The sequence below is a fragment of the Eriocheir sinensis genome, chromosome 33, assembly GCF_024679095.1.
Source record: "Eriocheir sinensis breed Jianghai 21 chromosome 33, ASM2467909v1, whole genome shotgun sequence".
Taxonomy (NCBI): Eukaryota; Metazoa; Arthropoda; class Malacostraca; order Decapoda; family Varunidae; genus Eriocheir; species Eriocheir sinensis.
Genome location: NC_066541.1, coordinates 3,660,674 through 3,683,635, shown reverse-complemented (window position 1 = coordinate 3,683,635; position 22,962 = coordinate 3,660,674). Strand labels below are relative to the sequence as shown.

General features: G+C 42.4%; 1 protein-coding gene across 7 annotated transcripts in view; it reads left to right on the top strand.

Annotated features, from left to right (window-relative positions):
• The window catches only part of LOC127006572 (uncharacterized), an 85,726-nt gene extending 63,406 nt beyond the window's left edge, over window positions 1-22,320 (top strand). For 2 of the 7 annotated variants that reach the window (XM_050876574.1, XM_050876572.1), the window contains exons 2-10: window positions 10,955-11,144; window positions 11,346-12,473; window positions 13,091-13,423; window positions 13,775-13,899; window positions 14,143-14,260; window positions 15,145-15,261; window positions 17,238-17,363; window positions 18,588-19,112; window positions 19,529-22,320. In XM_050876574.1, the coding sequence (XP_050732531.1) occupies window positions 10,955-11,144; window positions 11,346-12,473; window positions 13,091-13,423; window positions 13,775-13,899; window positions 14,143-14,260; window positions 15,145-15,261; window positions 17,238-17,363; window positions 18,588-19,112; window positions 19,529-21,816 (4,950 nt within the window). In that variant the 3' untranslated portion in view covers window positions 21,817-22,320. Of the gene's footprint in view, window positions 1-5,528; window positions 6,322-10,951; window positions 11,145-11,345; window positions 12,474-13,090; window positions 13,424-13,774; window positions 13,900-14,142; window positions 14,261-15,144; window positions 15,262-17,237; window positions 17,364-18,587; window positions 19,113-19,528 lie in introns of those variants that run through there. The other 5 variants (XM_050876573.1, XM_050876571.1, XM_050876569.1 and 2 more) reach the window with 4 other exon arrangements.
• Window positions 22,321-22,962: the final 642 nt, after the last annotated feature.

The following is a 22,962-nucleotide window of genomic DNA, read 5'->3' as shown; positions in this document are numbered from 1 at the left end:
ACAACAACCCCCTCCCCCTTCCCCCCTCTCCCATGCATACGGTGTGACGCAAGGTGTGTACAGTGTATCCGAACCGCTGACCGTCCCTGAATGTGGTGAGGTAACAGCTTAACGCTTCTGCTGGTACGCTTCCCCCTGACGCCCCCTCCCCCACCCCGATTCCCCTCTCCTCCTTCAGCCTTGATTAACCCCCTCCCCACTTCTCCCTTCTATCATCATCTTCTTTCCCTCCCTTCCATCCTTCTCTCTTTCCCACCCCCCTTCCTTCCTTCACTCTTTAGCACTGTACAGCCCCCTTCCTTTTGAACTACTAAGACTGCTTTTTTTTTTTTTTTTTTTTTTTTTTTTTTTACGTCCAAGCCTAAAGCGCCAGTAGACTTTCCTGAAGGGCCTGGTGGTCGGCCGAGCCCGTCTTGAGTGACGCCATCTATTCTTGGCTCATGCTGCCCCCTTGTGTGGTGTCGTCTGCCATCCCGTGTCGTGAGACATCCCATCCTGAACTTCGCATCGCGGAACCCAATCTTTACTATCACAGAGTAACTAAGTGAAGCATCTAAGTGTAAAAAAGTACCAAGGAGGACCTAAAAAGCGATGCAAAGCGGAACAGGTCACAAGAAGAAGAGATTATTAATATATATAGTTATATACACACATACGTCATCCTTTGCTTTTATAATAATATAAATAAACTTGAGTGGGACAGATCCCGACAAGTAATCGACAAAAGACACGGTACCGTGTCGAAATTCATGTATGCATTCAGGATGGGATGTCTCACGACACCCGGATGGCTGACGACACCACACCGGAGCTCATTCTTGATTTCCCTTGAACAGTACCTCTAGAGTCCGGGTTGATAGGTGGTCTTCAGGACAGCATTAATACTAACTCTCTCCTTCCTCAGATTAAAACACTTTTCACTTCAGTCAGTTAATAACCACCAGACTGTGACTGATATGACCACTTTTTTTTTTTTTTTACTCCCTTTGTCTTCCGCAACAAAAAAAAAAATGTATCGTCCATGAATGAGTTTATTTGAGTTTTGTAATTAACCTTAACGCTCTACCGCCCCCATCCCCCCCACCCCCCACCCCACACACGCATTATGTTGTCTGATTACGGTGGTGCTCATTGATTCCTCTGCGCCGCCTCCCGAGCGTGAATGAATCCCTGCAACCCACACATCCCTCAGCCCTCCTTTGCTTACTCGAGTGCAAGAGGGCGTGTTTAATTACTTCATAAACTATTCACTCGCTTCGCTATTCGGAACTGACTTCTTAATCTTCGAGTGTGTTAATAAAAGTAAACACACACACACACACACACACACACACACACACACACACACACACACACACACACACACACACACACAAAGAAATAAACAAACACAAACAATAGAGTATTATATAAGAAAACCACAAAAAAGTAAAATTAATTACCACGAGGAAATCAATTTGAGTTAACTAACATGTAATTCATATATATTCTGGCTATCCTATGCACGACTACGATTTTTTTTTTCTTTTTCTGTAGCGTATAAGAATTCAAGTTAGTTGAAATTTATCTTCCCAAAGGAGCTGAAATGACGTTCAAGTTAGTTCAGAGTAAATCCATGTGATGCTATAGATGAAGCGAAAGCCTCTTATGCTTCAACAAGTCTATTATCTGTGTGTATATGTGTGTATGCCCTTCCAAGTAATTACACTCAACCCATCTGGTACCGCAATGTTCAAAGAGAGTGCAAAATACTAACCACAACAAATTTATATATACCAATCGACAAACAATGTGCATTCAGCCTCGACAACTAAATATATTAAATAATAACGCAGTCTTTTCGGACAATGCAACATATCAACTAAAACAAATATATTCTTTGTGTCTAGTCAGCCCTTCCAAGTAATTATTATATTCAATACCTTCAAGAGTGCACCATAAAAAAAAATAATAATAATGTCAGCTATTACAAATCACTTTTTTCCATGTGTCCACTGGCTCTAAATCATTATATTCAGCTCATTAATGCAAGGTAGAGCAATGTGAGACTGTTCACATTATATATTGCAAGTCCCTCTTCAGTCGACGTATGTGTCCAGTGCTTCGTATAATGCTTCATGTATGTGTGTGTGTGTGTGTGTGTGTGTGTGTTCAACCGTTCCAAGTAATTTTATTCAATACCCATATTACATAATCATTTACGACAGTGCCATGCAAGACTGTTCACATTAACTATTGCATGTCCCTCTTCTCTCAGCGCATGAGCCCAGCGCTTCCTAATATACCTCATGTGTGTGTTCAACCGTTCCAAGTCGTTATATTCAATACCCATATTATACAATCATTTATGAAAGTTCTACGTAAGAGTGCTCATATTAACTGTTACAATCCCTCTTATTTCTACGTATGTGCCCGACGCTTCCGGTAGTCCCATGTGAGTGTTCAACCGTTCCAAGTCATTATTTCAATACCCATATTATACAATCATTTATGAAAGTTCTACGTAAGAGTGTTCATATTAACTGTTACAAGTCCCTCTTATTTCTACGTATGTGCCCGACGCTTCCTGGTAAGTCCCATGTGTGTGTTCAACCGTTCCAAGTCATTATATTTGATACCCCTTTTAAACAATCATTTACGACAGCGCAACGTTAGAGTGTTCAGATTTAAAGTCCTTCTCTCTGTTAGTTCAGTGGTTCCTCGTATGTCCGTCCATGCATGTGGTTGGTTCCTGCAATCTTAGACCGTTCATTATAATTATTCCATGACGCGGTGGTGCAAGAGGCCGCCCAAGCTATACACCGCCAACTACAGCCTCCACCACCACCACTACCGTCCACCACTACCACTACTCCTACCACCGTCACCCTCACTATCCACCACCCTTACCACCACCATCATTACTACTACCCATCCCCGTCACTACAAACACAACCACCACCACCATTACTATTACCACCATCACCCTTACCCTCCCCTTACCACCACCATCACTAGCACTAACAAACCAGTATCCATCACCACTACTACTATCACTATCACTACTACCACAATCTCTACTACCCACCAACACCAACACCTACTATTACTACCACTACCCTACACCAACGCCACTACATTACTACTACTACTACTACTACTACCACTAACGTCACCAGCATCCTCACGTTTTAGTCTCGAGTCACGGCTTCATTAAACAAGGCGCCAAGAATCATGATGAAACGGCTAACAAAAGCCGTGGGAAAAAAAAAACGCAAGAAAGAAAAACTAAACCACGCAAGCACAGAAAAATACAATGTTGTCACTAACTAGCGTGTGTTCTCTTTGGTTTTCGTTAGTGCTTGTCTTCTTCCGTTGCTGCTGTTTTTGTTTTTGTTGTTGTTGGTGGTGGTGGTGTTGTTGTTTTCGTTGTTGTTTTCATTCGTTTCCTCTTCATTGCCAGTTTTGTTTTTGTCCGTTTCTCCTAAAAATTTCGTCAATACATTCTTCAGATCTTTCTTAATGTCACCTCTGATTAATTTGTTTCATTTCTAAACGCCACAAGTCAGTTCCACCCTGGGCAGTTATATTACGACCCAGTTTCATCTTATAACTGACCGCCCTCACGACGCAGGTTTACCTTATTCGCTACCATCACGACAGCTCAACTTTATACAGCGCCCGCACGACCCAGTTTTATCTTATTTGCCACCCTCACATTTCAGCTTCATTTCACCCTTTCTCTCTGGCTTCATGTGTTATATATACGTTAGCCTCTCCAGCTAGAAGCCTCGTGACAGATCGAAGTGTATAGTTATGTGTGTCTCCCTCCCTCGGTCCTGTCTATATCTATATATTTACGAGGAAGAGACGATGCAGTACACTATCATGCCACCCAGTACTCTAAAAACGCTGTGCTAAGTTCTGTTCCCCTGTCACGTTGTGTTTGATATAGGGTCTGAGTCTACGACCCATATTCAAACATTTCGGGGCTTACCCACATTTGGAAAGGCTTCCGTATCGGTTGTAGGTATTTCCATGAGAAGTTTTTTGAGGCTAGTGATGTTTGACAATGCTTCTGTGTCATGAATGTGAAAAAAAATGGTGAGAATCTGACTAATCTTTGTGGACTGGGGATTGTTGTGAGAGCCGAAAGCGTGTGAGAATGCGAGCCTATCATCGAAGGTAAAAGTACGGTAAACGTTTTTGACTGAGAATTGCACACACACACGTTTTGAGCGCTTAATATCCGCATGTACGTTTTGTTAACCATATGTACGGAGGAAATACATACATACATACATACATACATATATACATATATACATACGTACGTACACTTGTTTTTTTATCTTTTCCATCCGTTCCCTTTCCTTCCTTTCTACCCTTTCCCACACCCCCGTATCCGCCTATACTATCGCCTTTTCCTTCTCCTCTCACCGTTTCCTATTTTTTTACCTCCTTCATATTATATCAAGCTACATTGTCTTCATTCCTCCTCTTTCTCCTCCAGAGACTCCCCTCACCCACCTTTTTTTTATTTCCCGTCATATAATACCCAACCCTTTCCTCCTAGTTACATCCCTCCACCTATTCTCTTTCGCTTATTTATCTCTTCTCTTCCCTTCCCGCCTCCCCTTATACTTATTCACGAACTATTTCCCTCTTCATGTCTCACCTCCACTTCTTCCCTCCCCACTCTGCATTCCATACCTCTACCATTCATCATTCCCCTTCATCTTCTCTCCCCTCAGTCACTTCTCTCTACCCTTTATTTTGCTTTCCCTTCTTCCTCCCGTTCTTCCCTACTCATTCTCCCCGCTTGTCCCCCCTTTGCCCTCCCACCATTATCCCTTCTCTCCCTCCATCCTCCTAAGCTCCTCCCCTTCCTCCCAACTTCCTTCCCCACGCCGTCCTGCTATCCCTTATTAGGTGATGTGATATATACGTAAACACACACACACACACACACACACACACACACACACACCGGAACTTGACATTATCCAATATCACGAGTTTTAAATACTCTCTCTCTCTCTCTCTCTCTCTCTCTCTCTCTCTCTCTCTCTCTCTGATGACGCACAAACTCATGTCACGACAAAACATGAAACAAACAAGTACACGAAGACATCATATTCTCTCTCTCTCTCTCTCTCTCTCTCACACACACACACATACACACTAATGAGAGCTTATTAAATAATATGAATGTTTTTTTGCTCGTGTCGTGTCTCTTGAATCACGCGCTGGTCAATTGCGTCAGAGAGAGAGAGAGAGAGAGAGAGAGAGAGAGAGAGAGAGATGCCCAATAACACCACACTCTGCAACTTCGTTCTAGAGCATCTGAACTTCATTTATTGACCTGACCTCACTTCATTTATTTACCTAACCTCACTTTTACGAACATTACGAGCGGACCGTGATAGGTCATGACTCAGAGAAAGGGGAAATTTCTCGGCTGAAAATCCTCTTCCTCTATGCCGTCTGAGGCTCTGAGCCCGTCTCTGGCTGCCTGGCAATGCATTGCCTGCCTCAGTGCCTCGTTGGGTAAAGCGCGGGGAGGTTGTCGCAGTCGTGGTCCGGTGTGCAGTGACTGGCAGGGATCGCTACTAGGGGGATTTCCGTGGTATATGAGGTGCCAGCAACAGTCCTGCGTGTCAGTGTGTCTCGGGTTGTGGTTCGGAGTGGATGTCATGGTTGTGGTACTTGAAGTGTGAGATAAATAGAAAAAGAATATTAGCGGTGTATTTTTTGTTGTCTGTGTAAAGGGTAAATGCATTCACCTGTTTGAATGCCACCCACCACAGGAATGTTGTGACTAGACAAACATAAAGGAGTACTTAAATGATGATAATATGTAGACGTTAATATAGTTTTACCAAAGGAAATATGCGATAAGTGACCAACAAATAAAAACAACACGAAACAGATCCCCATTAAAGAATATATCATTAAACGGAAACAACGGAATAAATACAACGCGAATACAAAGTGGATACGTTTTAAGAATTCAAGCAAGTGTAAAAGTAGAGGAAGACAACATTAAAAAAAAGTCAATATATACTTTCAAGTGTCATCCTCGGTAATTTGAATACGTATGAAGTTATGAACACAAACAAAAACTAAAAACAAATAACCATCGTACCATCAACAGGACACCAGGTGTATCTCATATGTAAACACAACAAACAGGTGACTCGTGATAAGGTGAAGTGTGAGTGTGCTTCTCAACCGCTTAATTAGTCACACCTTCACCTGCATCATCTTCCCTATCACACCTTTACAATGGTCCGGTGTCTCATCAAATCCCACAATCAACAGTACAAAATGGCCTCTTCGGTGAGTAGTAGTAGTAGTAGTAGTAGTAGTATAAAACATAAAAATAGGAGAAGTAGAAGTAGTAGTAGTGGTGGTAATGATAACAGTAGTAGTAGTAGTAGTAGCAATAGTAGCCCTCCATGATTATGTGTCGGGAAAATAAACATGGGTGGAGGTATCATTTATGTAGTAGAAAAAAAAGTAGTAGTAGTAGTAGTAGTAGTAGTAGTAGTAGTAAGTATACCTTTCCTTGGCCGCAGGTGAAGGAGGAAAAAAATAACCAGGAGTTTTGTTGTCGGGAAATAGAGGAGAAATCAGGGAAAAGAGAGAGAGAGAGAGAGAGAGAGAGAGAGAGAGAGAGAGAGAGAGCGCGAAACAATAGGAGACAACATATTGGTGGGTGATGAAGGAAAGATGAAGAGAGTAAGGGAGAAGGACATTTGAGAGGAGGGAATGTGGAGGAGGAGGTGGCTAAAGTGGAGGTTGATGTGGAGCGGCAAGGGGAGGGGGGGAGAGGTGCGGAGAGGGGGGGGGGAACCGGCCGGAAATTCACCACACAAGGACACAAGAATAAAAGGATGTCATGAGTAACATAATTACAAGAGCAGGACATAATTAGACGGCTCTGACGATGAATCCTCAAGCGGATGAAATATGAATGTTGAACAAATATACCTAAATAGTAAAAAAAAATAAAGTACAGTAGTCTGATACTAATTTTCTTTCCAGGTTAAACTTAAACAATGGATTATTGTTGTTGCTGTTTCTGTCATTTTCATTATTATCATTATTATTATTATTATTATTATTAGTGTTAGTAATTGTATTAATATCATCACCATCATTATCAACATCAAATAACCGTCATCATTTTCAGCACGTGACTCTAGAAAGATGTGCCGTTAGGTCATCCTTGAAATAGCCCCCCTCCCCTTCCTTAACCCCTGTGAGGATGTCAGGACAAGAGTTTACTGGGTCGGATGACGTCACTTCCCCCGCCGCTTACCGCATTCCCTTCCCCTTTCGGCATAGTAGGGTCTATACGTACTGCGGTGTTCACTTAATGAACGTAGGTGTATATGACGCTGTCTCCGTATACTGTTACTTGAGGCCCCCAGAAGTGGTTGACTCACTCTTCCTCATCCTCACTCGAGTTCGTTCCTCGCTCAAGTTCTCACAAGTACACACAACTTTCTACACACAAGCTCGATTTCAATATATATATATATATATATATATATATATATATATATATATATATATATATATATATATATATATATATATATATATATATATTATCTCCTCACCCCCGTTCAGAGAGGGAGTAATATCGACACCAAAATCTACTTTGATCGACACCATTCCCCGGTTTGAAGAAAAAAAAAAGTGTTGCTTAATCTAACAAATGAAGGCATTCAACGTGATGAATATTCCATGCATGTGTCCTGTCCCAGTTGTTACTTAACATCACGTTTCATTTCACCCAGCTCACCTAGGACATTATACTCCTTAGTAAAGTGTAAAATGAAAGGGAATTCGTATTATTGGCAAAAGTATGATGCACAAAGACATAAACTCAAGCCTACTCAACGCACATAATTTGGTTGCGTCAATCGTAAACCCGTCACCTACTTCGGTAAATATCTGTTTTAGGTTTCAAAATTTTTCGATAACAGGTGTATATTTTTAACAATTTTAAGCGTAAAAATGGAGTTACCACAGAACAAAATCATTCTGGAACGTTACTAAAACATGACAGCACAACACAATACAACAGCAGACAACGAAGTATATTTTATGACATTTTGGTATGTAAATAATCTGCATGTAATGTGAAATGAAAGGGATACCGTGTTTACTGGCAAGGAGAGTGTGGTGCAGTGAGACAAAAATACCTGAAGCCATGACAGCACAACCAAGATTTGGGCACAAGACGATGCAGTAGGGGAGTAGGCTATTTCACGCGCCCTGTGCCCTTCCCACTGTCCTGCTGGATCATATAACCTAAGTATATATATATATATATATATATATATATATATATATATATATATATATATATATATATATATATATATATATATATATATATATATATATATATATATATATATATATATATATATATATATAAAACTGCAGCATCATTTGGACGAGGCCTTAATTTGCAAACAGATATGTCTTTACCTCATTAACCACACCATTTACCTCATTATCCTCACAATACCAATTATCTCCTTAAACTTGTAATTTCAGCTTATGGAGTGAAAACTCAAGGCAATCAAAGTGCGACGGACAATAAGAACCTTGACGCAAAACTAACCTAATCTTTGTAGTTATTATCAGCTAGACATTTTTTTATTACTAAGCTTAAAAACTAATTGAGTGAAAGCACTTGGTAATACACATGCAACAGAGCCCATGAAACAATGCAAGTCCCTATTAACTTAACCTGCCTGAGTGCACACTACTGATTAGCAAAACAGTGATGATTATAACAACTTACGTAACCTAAACAACCGCTAGATGAACAAAACAGCGCCCACCTAGCAAAAACAACGAATAATCCCTTCTCGGCAGGAAACAAGGAGCATTCAAGGTCAGTGCTTGCAAGAAAAACGCAAGCAAAACACATTACCTTCGCGCCTTGCTGCAATCAGTAATTCTGGCATTAAAGAGGATCTAAAAAGACTCAGACAGACTGCTGGAGGGAGGAGAGACACGTGCTTTGTATGCTCACTTACCGAGGCTTGAAATTTCCTGGATGAGACGACACGAGGACGAGGTCGCCAACCTGAGACAGAGAGCGGCGCCATCTGTCGACAAACATTAGTTATAATGTAGTAAATACACGTGACGACAAAATACAGTATAACTAGAAAATTAAATGTTCAATCTGTTTCATATTTATTGTCTAACTCTAAGTTGTTAGCAGGCGTTTAACTTGATGAGATTATACTATTTATAGTAACAAATTAACATTATAAGAAGTTGAAAATTCAAATTCAGTCTAACATATCGTTTATCTTGTTAGGTACCTATTTAGTTTGATGATAAAATGCTGGTGATAAGTGAATACTCTTGACATGGTATACTATAACAGTAGTAGCACAAGCATTAGAAAGCATATTATACTGTAGCCCTGATTGAATTAAATCACGAAAAACAACAATCATTCTAGTTCATTGTTCATATTGTTACATTTTTGGTTTGATAGGAATAACTGACCACTTGAAATGTCTTTACTTTCAGTCACGCAGATACAAAAATTATATATAATGTTTGATCAGATGCTAGTGTCATGATCAACTGTTTTCTCGTAATTAACATATTACATGCACCCGTGCAGATAATATATATATATATATATATATATATATATATATATATATATATATATATATATATATATATATATATATATATATATATATTGCAGTTCTTATTCAATATTCCAGCTTATTCATGCAACCTTGCTCGACACTTTTTAATATCTGATGTAACGTGAAAACAATATCAGGTGTGAAGAATGAGTGACAACAATGGTGGTATTCATTAAAACGTGTGTGTGTGTGTGTGTGTGTGTGTGTGTGTTGAAAGGATTCACAAATTTGTGATACGTACGTGAAAGAACAAAAAAATCCCACTGGCGTAAGTTATATAGCTTCTACATTTCTTCTTAAACTAATATCAAATGATAAATGTTTCCGTCTGCCTTTCCCAGCAGAAGTAGGCTAGAACGCAAAGGGAATTATTTTAAACTAAAGCTAAACAACAACGCCTTTTTTCTTTACAAAGGAGATTAACAATAATTACTCTCCTTACTCCTTGCTTCTACCAGCAGAACGAGGATGCGAAGGAAATGTTTCTATGCTAAACAATAGATTTATGTAGTCATGATAACTAAACAACAACGATTTTATTATTTACCTCGCCAGCAGAGACGGAGGACTGGTTATCTTCTTACACTACACAACACGAGAATGAAGAGGGAATGTTTGTATGCTAAAGCTAAACAACAATAACGCCTCTCTTCCTTCCTAGCAAAACGAGGCGATCTTTCAAAGCTGAAGCTAAACAACAATAACGCATTTCTTTTTTACCTTCCCAATGTGTTGAGGCAATGTTTATCGTCGGTGCTGTTAAGGCTTCCACGTACCCTTCACATCAACTATTTCATAAGGCCAAAAAGGAGATTATTCGGGTTCTTATGAATAGTATTTTAGTTTCATGGTACAGAATAAGGCTCAAACTACCATCATGGTCTTAAAACTATCCCTGGAAATGCCCACAACTCCTGCGAACGCCTTGTCAAATATAACGAGGAACCACCGCCAACAATAACCTCAAATAGCTATGATCAGACTAGCAAAAAAAAAAAAAAAATAGCGAAATGTTTTATTTTCTGATTGTGATAACTGGAACCGAGCAAGGACCAGCTTAATCGGGTTCTTATGAGTAGAATTTTAGTTTCATGGTACAGGAGAAGGTTCAAACTACCATCATGCTCTTAAAAGTATCCCTGGAAATGCCCACAACTCCTGCAAAAGCCTTGTCAAATATGTGTGCTTGGGCGACGGAATCTTTAGAGTACGACGCTAGTGCTCCAAATAAACAACACTAACACCTCTCTCCTTACCTTCGCCAGCAGAACGAGGATGCCGAGGGGATGTGCACCAGTGTGGCCTCCCTGGAGCCTGACCCCCGCTACTCCGGCTGCTGCTCGAGTATCTTCCGCCCCGGCCGCGTCTTGAGGGACATCGTGGTCGGCTCCCTCGTTGTCATCGCCATCGCCGTCGTCATCGCTGTGGTCTTCGTCGTCTGCTTCTTCTTCATCCCCTGTGAGTTTTTCGTATAGCTATATGGATTTCAGTCAAAGCTTTAATTAGAGTCCTCATTTTGTTTTTATTTGCTGTTTTATTGTATTCCGGGGATCTTTTTTTGTGCTTACTTCATTGGCCTCTTATCTGTTTTCACGAGATTTCTGGCGCCATTCTATTTCCGTGCTTCTTCGAGGCTTTACACGAACCCCTTCCCCACAGCTAAATCCTTGGGTGAAGCGCCGCAGCTCGGGGAGGAGGGTGCCTTCCACGGGAAGCCCATTGAAGAGGATGAGCCCTATCGCGGTATAAATGAAGTAGAGCTCAACAACAACACTAGATATGATGTGAACCCTGAGCTAGCGAGGGTCAGGGAAGGCGAAAAGGACCCTCATGGCCATGACCACGAAGGACATGACCACAGCCATGATCACGAGGGGCACTCACATGACCTTGATGGTCACGAGGAACACCACCACGTTGGCCCCGTCCCTGAGTCTGAACCTGAGCCTGAGCCTGAATCTGAGCCTGAGCCTGAATCTGAGCCCGAGCCAACAGCAGAACCCGAGCCAGAACCTGAGGCCACCCCAGAGCCAGAGCCAGAAGGAGACCACACCCACGGCAAGGGCCCCGTGACTCACGACCACGCTCACCCTGAAATGGACCATGACCACACACACCCAGAGGCTGACCACGACCACACTCACCCCACCATGGACCATGATCACACCCTGGGGCATGGCCCAGTGAATCATGACCACACACACCCTGAAATGGATCATGATCACACTCATCCTGCTGCAGATAATGACCATATTCACCCTGCTATGGACCATGAGCATCCCCATCCTGCTGAGGACCATGAACACGCCCACCTTGCTGAGGCCCATGAACATACTCAAGAAAGGGGCCCATTGACTCATGACCACACTCATCCTGAAATGGATCATGATCACACACACCCTGCTGCGGACCACAACCACACACACCCTGACCATGAACATGCTCACCCTGCTGAAGCTCATGAGCATGTTCAAGAGAAGGGCCCATTGACTCATGATCACACACACCCTGAAATGGATCATGACCACACTCACCCTGCTGCAGACCATGACCACACTCACCCTGCTGCAGACCATGATCACACTCACCCTGCTGCAGACCATGACCACACTCACCCTGCTGCAGACCATGATCACACTCACCCTGCTGCAGACCATGACCACACTCACCCTGCTGCAGACCATGATCACACCCACCCTGAAATGGACCATGACCACACCCACCCAGAGATGGACCATGATCACACTCACCCTGCTGAGGGCTTACCAAAGGCTGCAGACACAGATGGTAAGACTCCAGCCTACTAAATGAATTAATAGTTAATCCCTTTGCTTTCCAACTTATGTACTAATGCAAGAGTTAACCAGTATCTGCTCTCCTTCATGCTTTTCACTAGTAGGCTACACTGAACCAGCCTTCCTACAACTGCATTTCCTTCCACAACTCATTTTATTTTAAAGATGTCAGGTCACCTCTAGAATTAAAGTTGATTATTCTTTGGCATCTGTATTCTTTTTGAGAATGGTGTGTTGATCTGTCTCCATTACCATAAAATTAATCCATATTTAGGAAAATATTGTTGTCATATAAAAAGAATATTACCTTCAGTATCCACTTAACCCTCACACAAATAATAGCATTTACATAACCACAGTGAATCTAGCAGGTCAATGAGAGAATTAGGGAGGTAAAAAGTAGAGTTGGGGCCATAAGCTAAGCTGAGCATGACCTCAATGCTCATCTCTGTCACATCATCCCTTGAGCCTGTGGTAAGAACCCACTACCCCCGATACAGGGTAAGTGTAACATCTAGGTTACCATAGTTTATGTTCCATATGTACCATTGATTGACCAGCCCAGCACAATTATGGAACCAATGATACAAATATTTCTCCTTACAACAGTGCACCATGTCCCTGAGGCCTCTGAGTCTGAGGTGACTGTCGTCCCCACCACACACAGCCCCAATGACAGGGAGGGGAGTGATCTCCCTCCTCTATTTGAGGTCTTCAGCCACAGGACCCCAACTGAGGAACATGTAGAACACACACCTGAAGGTTCTGAGGGCACCCTGAAGGAACTGGTCGTGCCTCATGAGCACCAGACTGAGGAGCCACACCAGCAGGCAGAGGCTCATCATGAGCACCAGACTGAGGAGCCACACCAGCAGGCAGAGGCTCATCCTGAGGAGGTTCATGGGGCGGTTGTGGCTGAAGCAACTCAGGAGGCACCTCAGGGTAAGGGACACTGCAAAGGAGAATTATGTTGATATTAAAAGTTTAAATGTGTTATTCATGAGTATTGCTGCTTTTTAACCTTTTTACCTACTTATTTTATGTATATTTTTTCTATTTCTTTATTTGTTTAAGTGTTTATTCTTATTTTATATTTATTCAATTTGTTATTTTCTAACATTCATCAGTTGACTAAGATTCCAGGGGAAAATGAGGAGGAACATAAGAGATGATATATAGAAACCCTCCTCTCCTACAAAACTGATTCTGTAACAAAAACTCTTGAAACTGGAAAGGTGAAAGCAAGGCAAGCAGTGCATTTGTCATCACCTTAGATACCGTGACTCATTGCAGGTGAGTGCCAGCCTCGCCAACTGGAGATGTGCAGTGACCTCCCACATGGCCTCACTGCCTTCCCAAATTGGGCCGGTGACCAGACAGAAGAGGATATGCAGAAGACTTCCCTCCCCTTCTTGCGGGTGAGTAAGAGGATGAATGTAAAGAAACAAGGAATATGACAAATGCAACTTCTAGAGCATCACAATCAAGTAATCTTTTTGCTGTGAGGTAGTGGATGAAGCTATGTCTTATCTCTACATATGTTCTGAGTTCTTTTCCTGTGAGGGATCACAAGACAGGTCTTTATGCCATTTTGTGACATGAAGATTTATTGCATCATACAATATACTGCTCTAGAGTCAATGCCTTGACCCCCATTGCAGGATGTGATAGTGAGGTCCAGGTGTTCACCAAGAGCCAAGGAGTACTCATGTGCCATCCTTGAGCCTCCATGCACCCCAGAGGGCACCATTCTGCCGCCCTGCAGGACTTTCTGCAAATGTGAGTATGGCTGTTGATGAGGTGGTGCCTGCTAGGATGATGGTACAAATTTTGTGAATATAGAAATGATGACTTTTCAGAATAAAATATAAATGTCCTTTTGTAGTGACACGACTTGCCTGATGGGCGAGCCTCCCATAACCCACTTAGCCAGGGGGGTACCTCTTTGGCCAACTGGTAAAGGAGTGGCTCTTCTGTCACGCTGGTCGCGGGTTCGATCCCCGGCGCTGGCAAACCTTTCCTTGTCTGGATTAATTTCTCATGTGTTTCGTTACACGCAGAGGTCATGTTGGAGTATAGAAAAGAGAAAATTCTGGCATTTCACTGGTGGCAAAAGTGGTGGGCATCCTCTCCTGTGGTTCTGTTGTGTCACCCCAAGAGGGTAACAGGTAGAGTGATGGCCCATGCTCTCCAAAGTTCATAGAAAATGGGAACTCAACACACAGAAATTAATCTAAATAGGAATGGGGTGACGTGTAGTGACACGACTTGCCTGATGGGTGAGCCTCCCATAACTCACTTAGCCAGCGGGGTACCTCTTTGACCGACTGGTAAAGGAGTGGCTCTCCCGTTACGCTGGTTGTGGGTTCAATCCCCGGCGCCGACAAACCTTTCCTTGTCTGGATTAATTTCTTTTGTGTTTCGTTACACGCAGTGGCCATATGGGAGTGGAGAAAAGAGCAAATTCTGTCATTTCACTTTTTTATAATGGAATACAACTCTATGATTTATCATTTTACTCTATCTTCTAATTTTTTCTTCACTGAATAGACTTAACAAGATGATTATTGAATTTTTCGGGTGAAGTGCAGCTGTTGTGGGATTATTTGACACGGGAAGTCTGTGAGGGTCCTTGTGTGGCTAATGTACCTTTTGGCTCCCAGCTGTGGCCTCCACCTGCCAGGAGTTCATCACCTCCAGGTTCAGTCTCAGCAGCGCCTTTGACTGCGACAAGTTCCCAGACTCCTCAGACCCCAGTGTTTGCTTTGACATGACCCATGGTAAGTCTTTCCCCTCCCTAGCCTCCCCTCCCACAGTCCATGACCTCACCCCTCCCCAGTGGTTGCTTTCCATCCTCTCCACTGCCACACTCCCACACCAAGTCCTGCCTGGCTTACAAAACTCAAATTTTGCTTTCAGTTCCCTGCTGTGAGTGATGTCTACTTAGCACTGCTTTGCACCAAACTTTTACAGTTTTCCTCTTGTACCTTACTCTGAAAGTTCCATTGCAATTAAACATTACTGTAGCTGCTTTTTGCTGCTCTTCAGCCATTTGTCATTTATTACATAATTTACTAAATCAAGTGCTTCTGCTTCTGATTAGAAAATCAAAATAGACATTTTTTTAGATAAAATTGTAAAATATGCATACTCCATTGTAATTTAATCTAGTGCTTCAAATTATATTAACCACTATATTTGAATCTTAATGATTTACAACAAACTACCCAAAATGCAGGAAATAATTATTGTTAACATATCTTGAGAAAAATCATCTATACCTTTACTACAAGGCAGGCAAGAATAGTGACAAACTGTATATATTATTCCTTAGATTACATAACATGAAGAGGCAAGAATAAGAGAAGCTTTGGGATACACTAATGGGCAAGATAAAAAAATAAAAAAATAAAAACATCTTAAAAAGGATCTGCATCTACATACTCTCATGATGGTTACTAATGTCTTTGAAAACTGTTTGATGAGGTGCAAGCTACACTCATGTTTCAGATTAACACACCTAACCCAATCTATTAGCCTGTTTTCTTAATGGCATACCATCATATTTGCTTGTCTTAATGAGTATTAAATTGATACAAATGTGGATAAATTCAATGCTTTAAAAGTGTCAAGTTGTTCAAAGATGCTCTAGAAATTCACTTTCCTTACTCAGATGATTACCTACTGAATTGATAAAAATCAAAAGTACACAGTTTGGCTTAGGCTAAATGTTTTTTTTTAACATTAGATATAATACATTCATATTCATGGTCTAAACAGCAACTTTGAAATATTATATCAGCATTTAATTTTATGTTGTTTAAATGGATATTTAAGCCACTATTAACATTATTGAATAATACTAGCTACCAAACAACAACACAAGCTAAAACAACCCATTAATCTCCACCAAGAAATAAGTTGTGTGTTCTTATAAGAACTACTTCAGTGAGGTATTTCTGAAAAGGTTGTTCCTTTAGTTTTGAGTCCCGGTCTGCCAATTAGCAGTTGATCTTCATGCTCGTGTGAATTTATCTCAGTTTTATATCTTTTTCACCCAAATCTAGATCACTAACCATCTTTTATCCTTATTAAACTATGGCCAGTCACACTGGCTTCTGCAATCCACACAACTATGTGACAGTTCATGAAAATCCAAAATTTTACTTGTCTCTCAATGCACAGAAATTTACATGGCACAAAGCATTCAGAATATGTGAGGCAATAAGCATTTGCCATCATGTACTCACTGAAGTTTCATTAAAATCTTATTCTTTACTAAAAATAAACTATGAGATGAAAAAGCACCAAAGAGGTTTTTTTTATTGATGTACTGTAAAGATGTATCAAAACATAGATCATGGTGCACAGGATCATACAGTAGATAAAAGGAAACATGGTTTCAATTCACAGACACACAACTTAGGAACAACCTTTCAGTTTATCTCAAATGATACAAGTTGATGGGAGATCACATTCACTGAACAGAGACACGCCAGTCCTCGTTGACAGACCGACTTGGTCGGCTCGGCTGACGTCAGCCGATAGAGTCAGTCTGTTGGCACCCTGCTACGGTCCGCCATAAACTGGCAAAGGCCCGTGCTCCCCCCAATCTTCAAATAACATTCACTGAACACTGGAAAAAAAAAATCAGAATTAACTCAACTATATGGGTGAAGTAACACAAGGAAGACACACACAGTGGAGTGGCCTCAAGGTCCAGGTGGCATTATGGGACCATGGTGTGTTTGTACAGGGCCATGTCTGGGTCTGGAGCACCAGTGTGGGGACGGCCGCTGTGTGGCCAAGAGGCTGGTCTGTGATGGCCACTCTGACTGCCTTGACCACTCAGATGAGGCAGAGTGTCCTGGCCGAGGCTCAGGTCAGTCCCGCCACCTTTAGAAATGTGTGCCTGCATCCGAGAGTCTCACTCTCAGCAGAGTCCATAAAATCTGCCAGTAAACCTGTAGATTAGTGGGTGCTCCACGCATCCCTGTTAAATATGGAACTAATGGCATGATGTCAGCGATTATGTCACATAGTCACTGGTGATAACACAATATAGCTTTAGTAAGCATAACACTCCTTAAACCATTAGATAACTAGAATCACAGCAACAAGAATCCATAAAGCAGAACCATGTAAACTAACTGAATGAGTCTAAAGAATGCAAATGTCCTGCAATTAGAAGTTAAGCACTGGATGTCCTGCTCCCACCCTCAACCTCTTGATAATAACTCTCTACACCCTCTGATGGCACAACACACTGGCTGTCTTAATCCTACACATGCACATCCCATCTTCACTTCCCTGTCTTGTTGTATATTATGTGCACTTCTATAATCTTATGTTGTATAATAGCTGCAATATCTTTTATATATATACTGCATGCCACACATCTATTTCAAACCATGATGGCATATTACCTGATAATGCTATACCTTCACCCAGTGTAAGTTAACCCTAGTGACTAAATAACCCAGCACCAGCCTCCCCAGAGGAGCACTGTGTCTGGCGGCCACCACTGGCAGCCACAGCACTGCAGGCTGGACTCAGGGCAGTCATGGCCATGATCAGACTAACATTCTCAGTGTGATGAAAATAATAATAATAATAATAATAATAATAATAATAATAATAATAATAATAATGATGATAATAGTAATAATAATTTTAATAATAATAGTAATAATAATAATTATTATTAATAATAAAAATAATAATAATAGTAATAATAATATAATGCATGAGTTTTGGCTTGTATGTTGAATAAAGAATCACAAAAGAAGTGGCTTTAACAGCAGCATGGTCCTGCACCAATTGTGTTTTAATAAATATGTATGATAATATTGTCCTATGCATTGTGCAGATTGTATAAAGATGTTATTAAGTCATCCTTGATCTAAGGGTAATAACCAAATATGGTCACCGAGCTACTCATTCCTCAAATGTAATTTTTTTCTGAAAAGTGGTATGGATTTACCTCATATGGCAATGTCAAATGTATGAACAATCATAATTAAAACAGTCTTCACAATGCTGCATTGAAATAACAGACAGAATGCTGTGCAAGCATGCCTAAATGACTCACTAACATGATACACAGCTGAGGGAGTAGTGCCCGAGCAGACAGGCTTCAGCCCCTTCCTTCGTCTCCCTGATGCCCCTCAAGATGGCCTCGGAAATGCAGACTCCTTCACAAACTCTCCCTCAAACACTCCCACATCCATCACTGAGCCTCAGGCAGAGGACAGAGCCACACTGGGCCATCACCCTGCCTCTGAGAGCAATGCTACACCCCTTATCCTCACACCAACAGAGGATTATCAAGCTGACTACCCAGAGGAGGGTGTTGAGGATCTGGCTGGAAATGCCGACTATTCGTATGATTACCCACTTGAATTCACCCCGTCTGAGCCTCCTTCCGCACCACCAAGGGGTGCCAGTGGCACCACTTCTAACACTCCCTCTGATCCTGGGAACTTTGTTAATCCTTCATTCAATGACTCAGTGTGTGGTCAGAATGACTTTGAGTGTGCAGATGGCTCAGCCTGCATACCCTCAGAGGCGGTGTGTGATGGCCTCCAGCATTGTGGAGACGGCTCAGATGAAGCAGACTGTCAGCGCGTGGGTGAGTCTCAAGGAGGTTTCACTTCTTAGCCTGTCCTCCTTCAATCTTGTGTAGACTTGGGATTGTTGGTGGATCTTGTGAAGACTGCCCCCCACTTGCACCAACTGTATACTTCCTCCCATGGACTGCCTGCTTGATCCCATGACTTTCCTACACTACCCTCAAAACTGCATGACTGACCATGACCAGAAATATAAACCTTCCATTAAATTATATAAAGTTGAAGTATGTAGACTGAATATCATTAGACAAAAAAATTACATAATAATTTTAGTGAGTTTAGTAATTGTTAATTCAAATTTTAAGTTAAGATATCTTGTTCTAAAGTTCCTTGAATTGTTAGTGTTTTTTGCTGTTTGATTTTCTTTCAATTTACCATTCTCACACAATGACTTTGACCACCCATTCTGCCTCAGGATGCAATGCAGGAGAATTCCGTTGTGCCACCACTGACCTGTGTGTCCCCGAGTCTTGGGTGTGTGACGGGACAGATGACTGCCAAGACAATTCTGACGAGACTGACTGTGACCTTCCACCCCTCCAAAGGTCCCCCTTGGTCCACACTGGGGGGGCACCTCACCTGGAGACCCTCACACCCCTTGGACAGTTTCCCCTCCCTGGGGGTCACCCTCAGGATGTTTATGGAGGAGGACGTGCACCACAGGAATATAATTTCAATGAGTTTGGGAAACTTCAGAACAGTGATAACTCCTTTGTCAGTATCAGCAATGATGGTTTCCCAGCTGTACCTGTGAACAATGGAATAAACGGATCCCATTCAAGGGATTATGCCAGAGAGCTGTTTTCAGGAGAAAGTAATATAGATGAAGTTGTCCCTGTCCAGGAGGCATTAGTAAACCACCCACCTGCTGTGGAGGGCTCTCTGGGCACTGTAAAGGCTGGGGAGCTGCCTAACTACGGTGAAACAGGTAACCCAGGGCCAGGACAGGAGGGACGGGAGGCTCCCAAAGACTCTGAGAGTATGCTACTTGAGGACTTTGGTGGCTCTGAATCAAGGTTGCCCTTCAATGGTCAGCTGCAAGACTTTTCAGAAGATCTGTACCGAGGAGACACAGTAGATTCCTTTTCAGAGGACCTTTCCCGCCATGATTTTGATCCTTCAGATTTTTCAGAGGGGCCCAGCCAAGGCAGCTTTACTCCTGATGCCCTCCCAGGAGGGACCTACAACTCTGATCAAACTCCTGAAGTTTTCAATGAGAATCCCAACAAGTATGAGGAGACACTTGAGGGTGAGGAAACCCTTGCTGTGCTTGGTGTCCCACAGGGCCAAGACTCATTCAACCAGCCACCCCTTTATGGAGACTTTGGACTGGGCCCTGATCATGATCAGTCTCTGCCAGCTCAGGATGAGTCTCAAATACCTGTAGATGATGAAATCAAAGCCTCTTTCCGAGAACTTTCAACAGCAACAGGCCACAAAAGCCCTCAACTCCTTGAGGTAGAAGAAACCAAGCCTTTGGAAGAAGAACCATCACAGTTTTTACCTGAGACATCACATATCTCATCCATCACTGAGGAAAGTTTTGTGGAAGCTGAGAGTAATGAAGCCACAGATTCATTCCATGAACACCAGGGCAACCTTCCTCATGAACCCTTTCAGTCAAATTTTGAGTCTCCTAATCCACCACACCAACCATTCAATGGAGACTTTCCACAGCCAGGCAACAGTCCCATCTATTCAGACAATGAACAGACCCCATCACCATCAACTCAGGGACAGGAGGCAAACCATGAGCACAGGGAAAATGGTGGAGCATCTCAGACTGTGTTGAATGATGAGTCAAATGATGAAGAACCACAAGTCAGTCTTAAGACAATTGACCCTGCAATGCCCATCATAGATTACCAAGATGCCCCCATCCCCACCACCACCACCACCACTGCTCCCACAGTCGGCAGAGTTAGCAGGCCAAGAGGCAGCACTCGGTTTTCGTACACCCGTCGTCCCTTCACCCGCAGGCCCTTGTCCAGCAGACCTTTAACCACCACCAATAGGCCCCTATCCAACAGACATTTAACCACCACCCGCAGGACTGGATCACCACCCAGTCCCCGCCCAGACCCTCCAACATCCTCCTCCTTTCACTCACGCCTCCAGAGGTGGCGTTCCTCTCGTGTCCCAACGTACGAGTCACTAAGAACAGAGGCAGTAAAGGAGCGCCTTAACACGGAGGAAGATGACCAGGAGGCCACTGGGGCGGAGGAGAGTGATATCCAGTCACCAAGACAAACAGTTCAGTCATACCAACAGCACCCAAATCCCCAGCAATATCCTGGCCCCACACCTACACTTAGGACCTCTAGGATAGACTTGGATGTGGATGATAATTTCCCCCAAGAGTTCCTCAGGGAAGGAGTGGAGATTCAGCCAGGAGGAGACAGTGAACCTGCCCCTTCAGGATTCTCTCCCATCCTCATCAAAGCACCTCCTACCACCCAGCAAGTAGTGCAGGCACTCCCTCAGACACGTATGTACCGCAGGGACTTCCTGAGAGATGCCCTCGAACTGCAGAGGACTCGCTATGACATTAGGAGGACAGCACTTGATGACACAAATGTTCCCCAACAAGTGGGAGATGACACAGATACCACTGACATTCCTGAAGCAGAAGCACCTCTCTTCCACCATGATTCTGAGATACCAGTCCACAGCTCACCAGATTATGGTTCTTCGGACTACTAACCACATTCCCCAAATTACCCATCATTAGTGATAACAATGATTTTAACCTGAAGGAGTCTGCCACACACCTCCATGAACTGTAGTGTATGTATAGCAATGTGTGTCTGCTTGCTTAGCACCTCACAGAGCCTCCCTTCTTAGTAACTAGGCTCACTGTGTCAATACAAATATCTAATGTAAATAATGTATGTAATAGCATCAACTAACACAATTAAAACTTTGGTCTTACTTTACTGAATAAGCATAACTACCTCAACACTTTTTGATTTAAGGACCATGAGTACATTAGTAGATTGATCTAACATTGGTAAATACTACCGATTCTGAAAATACTCTGCAATGAATGGTAAATTGTAAATAACAAATAACATGACTAGAACTAAGGTACTAACATCAAATGACAACAAATAAGGGATAATGATTAAACTCCTTAACACATCTTTAACCACACCAGAAGCTGCAGGGATGAAGAACAATAGAAGGCACTTGACTAATACCATCGTGTACTACCCCAAACAGACAGTGTCCCAGCAGATAACACCACCACCATGATGCCAACACCTGAGGAGGCTGAGGGGACCGAGGCCACCCTCCTGGAGACCACCACCCTGGCTGAGGAGGCAGAGAACACAACTGCATCTCACTGCCCCGAGCTGCAGTGTCTTGATGGCACCTGCATCTCTCTGTCCCAAGTCAATGACGGGGTTGTGGACTGTCCTGAGGGAATTGATGAGGAAGACTTTGGAGGAATTATTTAGAGACTTGTTTCCCAGCACATGAATGGAGGTCTCTTGTTATGTATATTACTGCTTCATAGTCACTGTAAAGACATTGTGTTTTATGTAAGTACCCAGGATTTTGGAGGTAAGGTGCTGTGGCCTATGCTCAACTTTTTGGTGAGTAGTAATTTTCAAAAATTAGAAATACAGACCTGTACAAATTCAAAGCTTCATGAGAGTTTGAAGTTCCTACTCTTTTAAGTACATTTAATTATGTGGTCTACCATTAAAGAAAATAGTCTTGAAAATACATCTACCGTATGGCAACTTAGTACACTCTCACATCTTGTTGCCTGGACAGGTATCCCACACACTGATGCCTACAGAAGGACAAGCACTGATCCTCCCTACAAAAGCTGATGAGAAT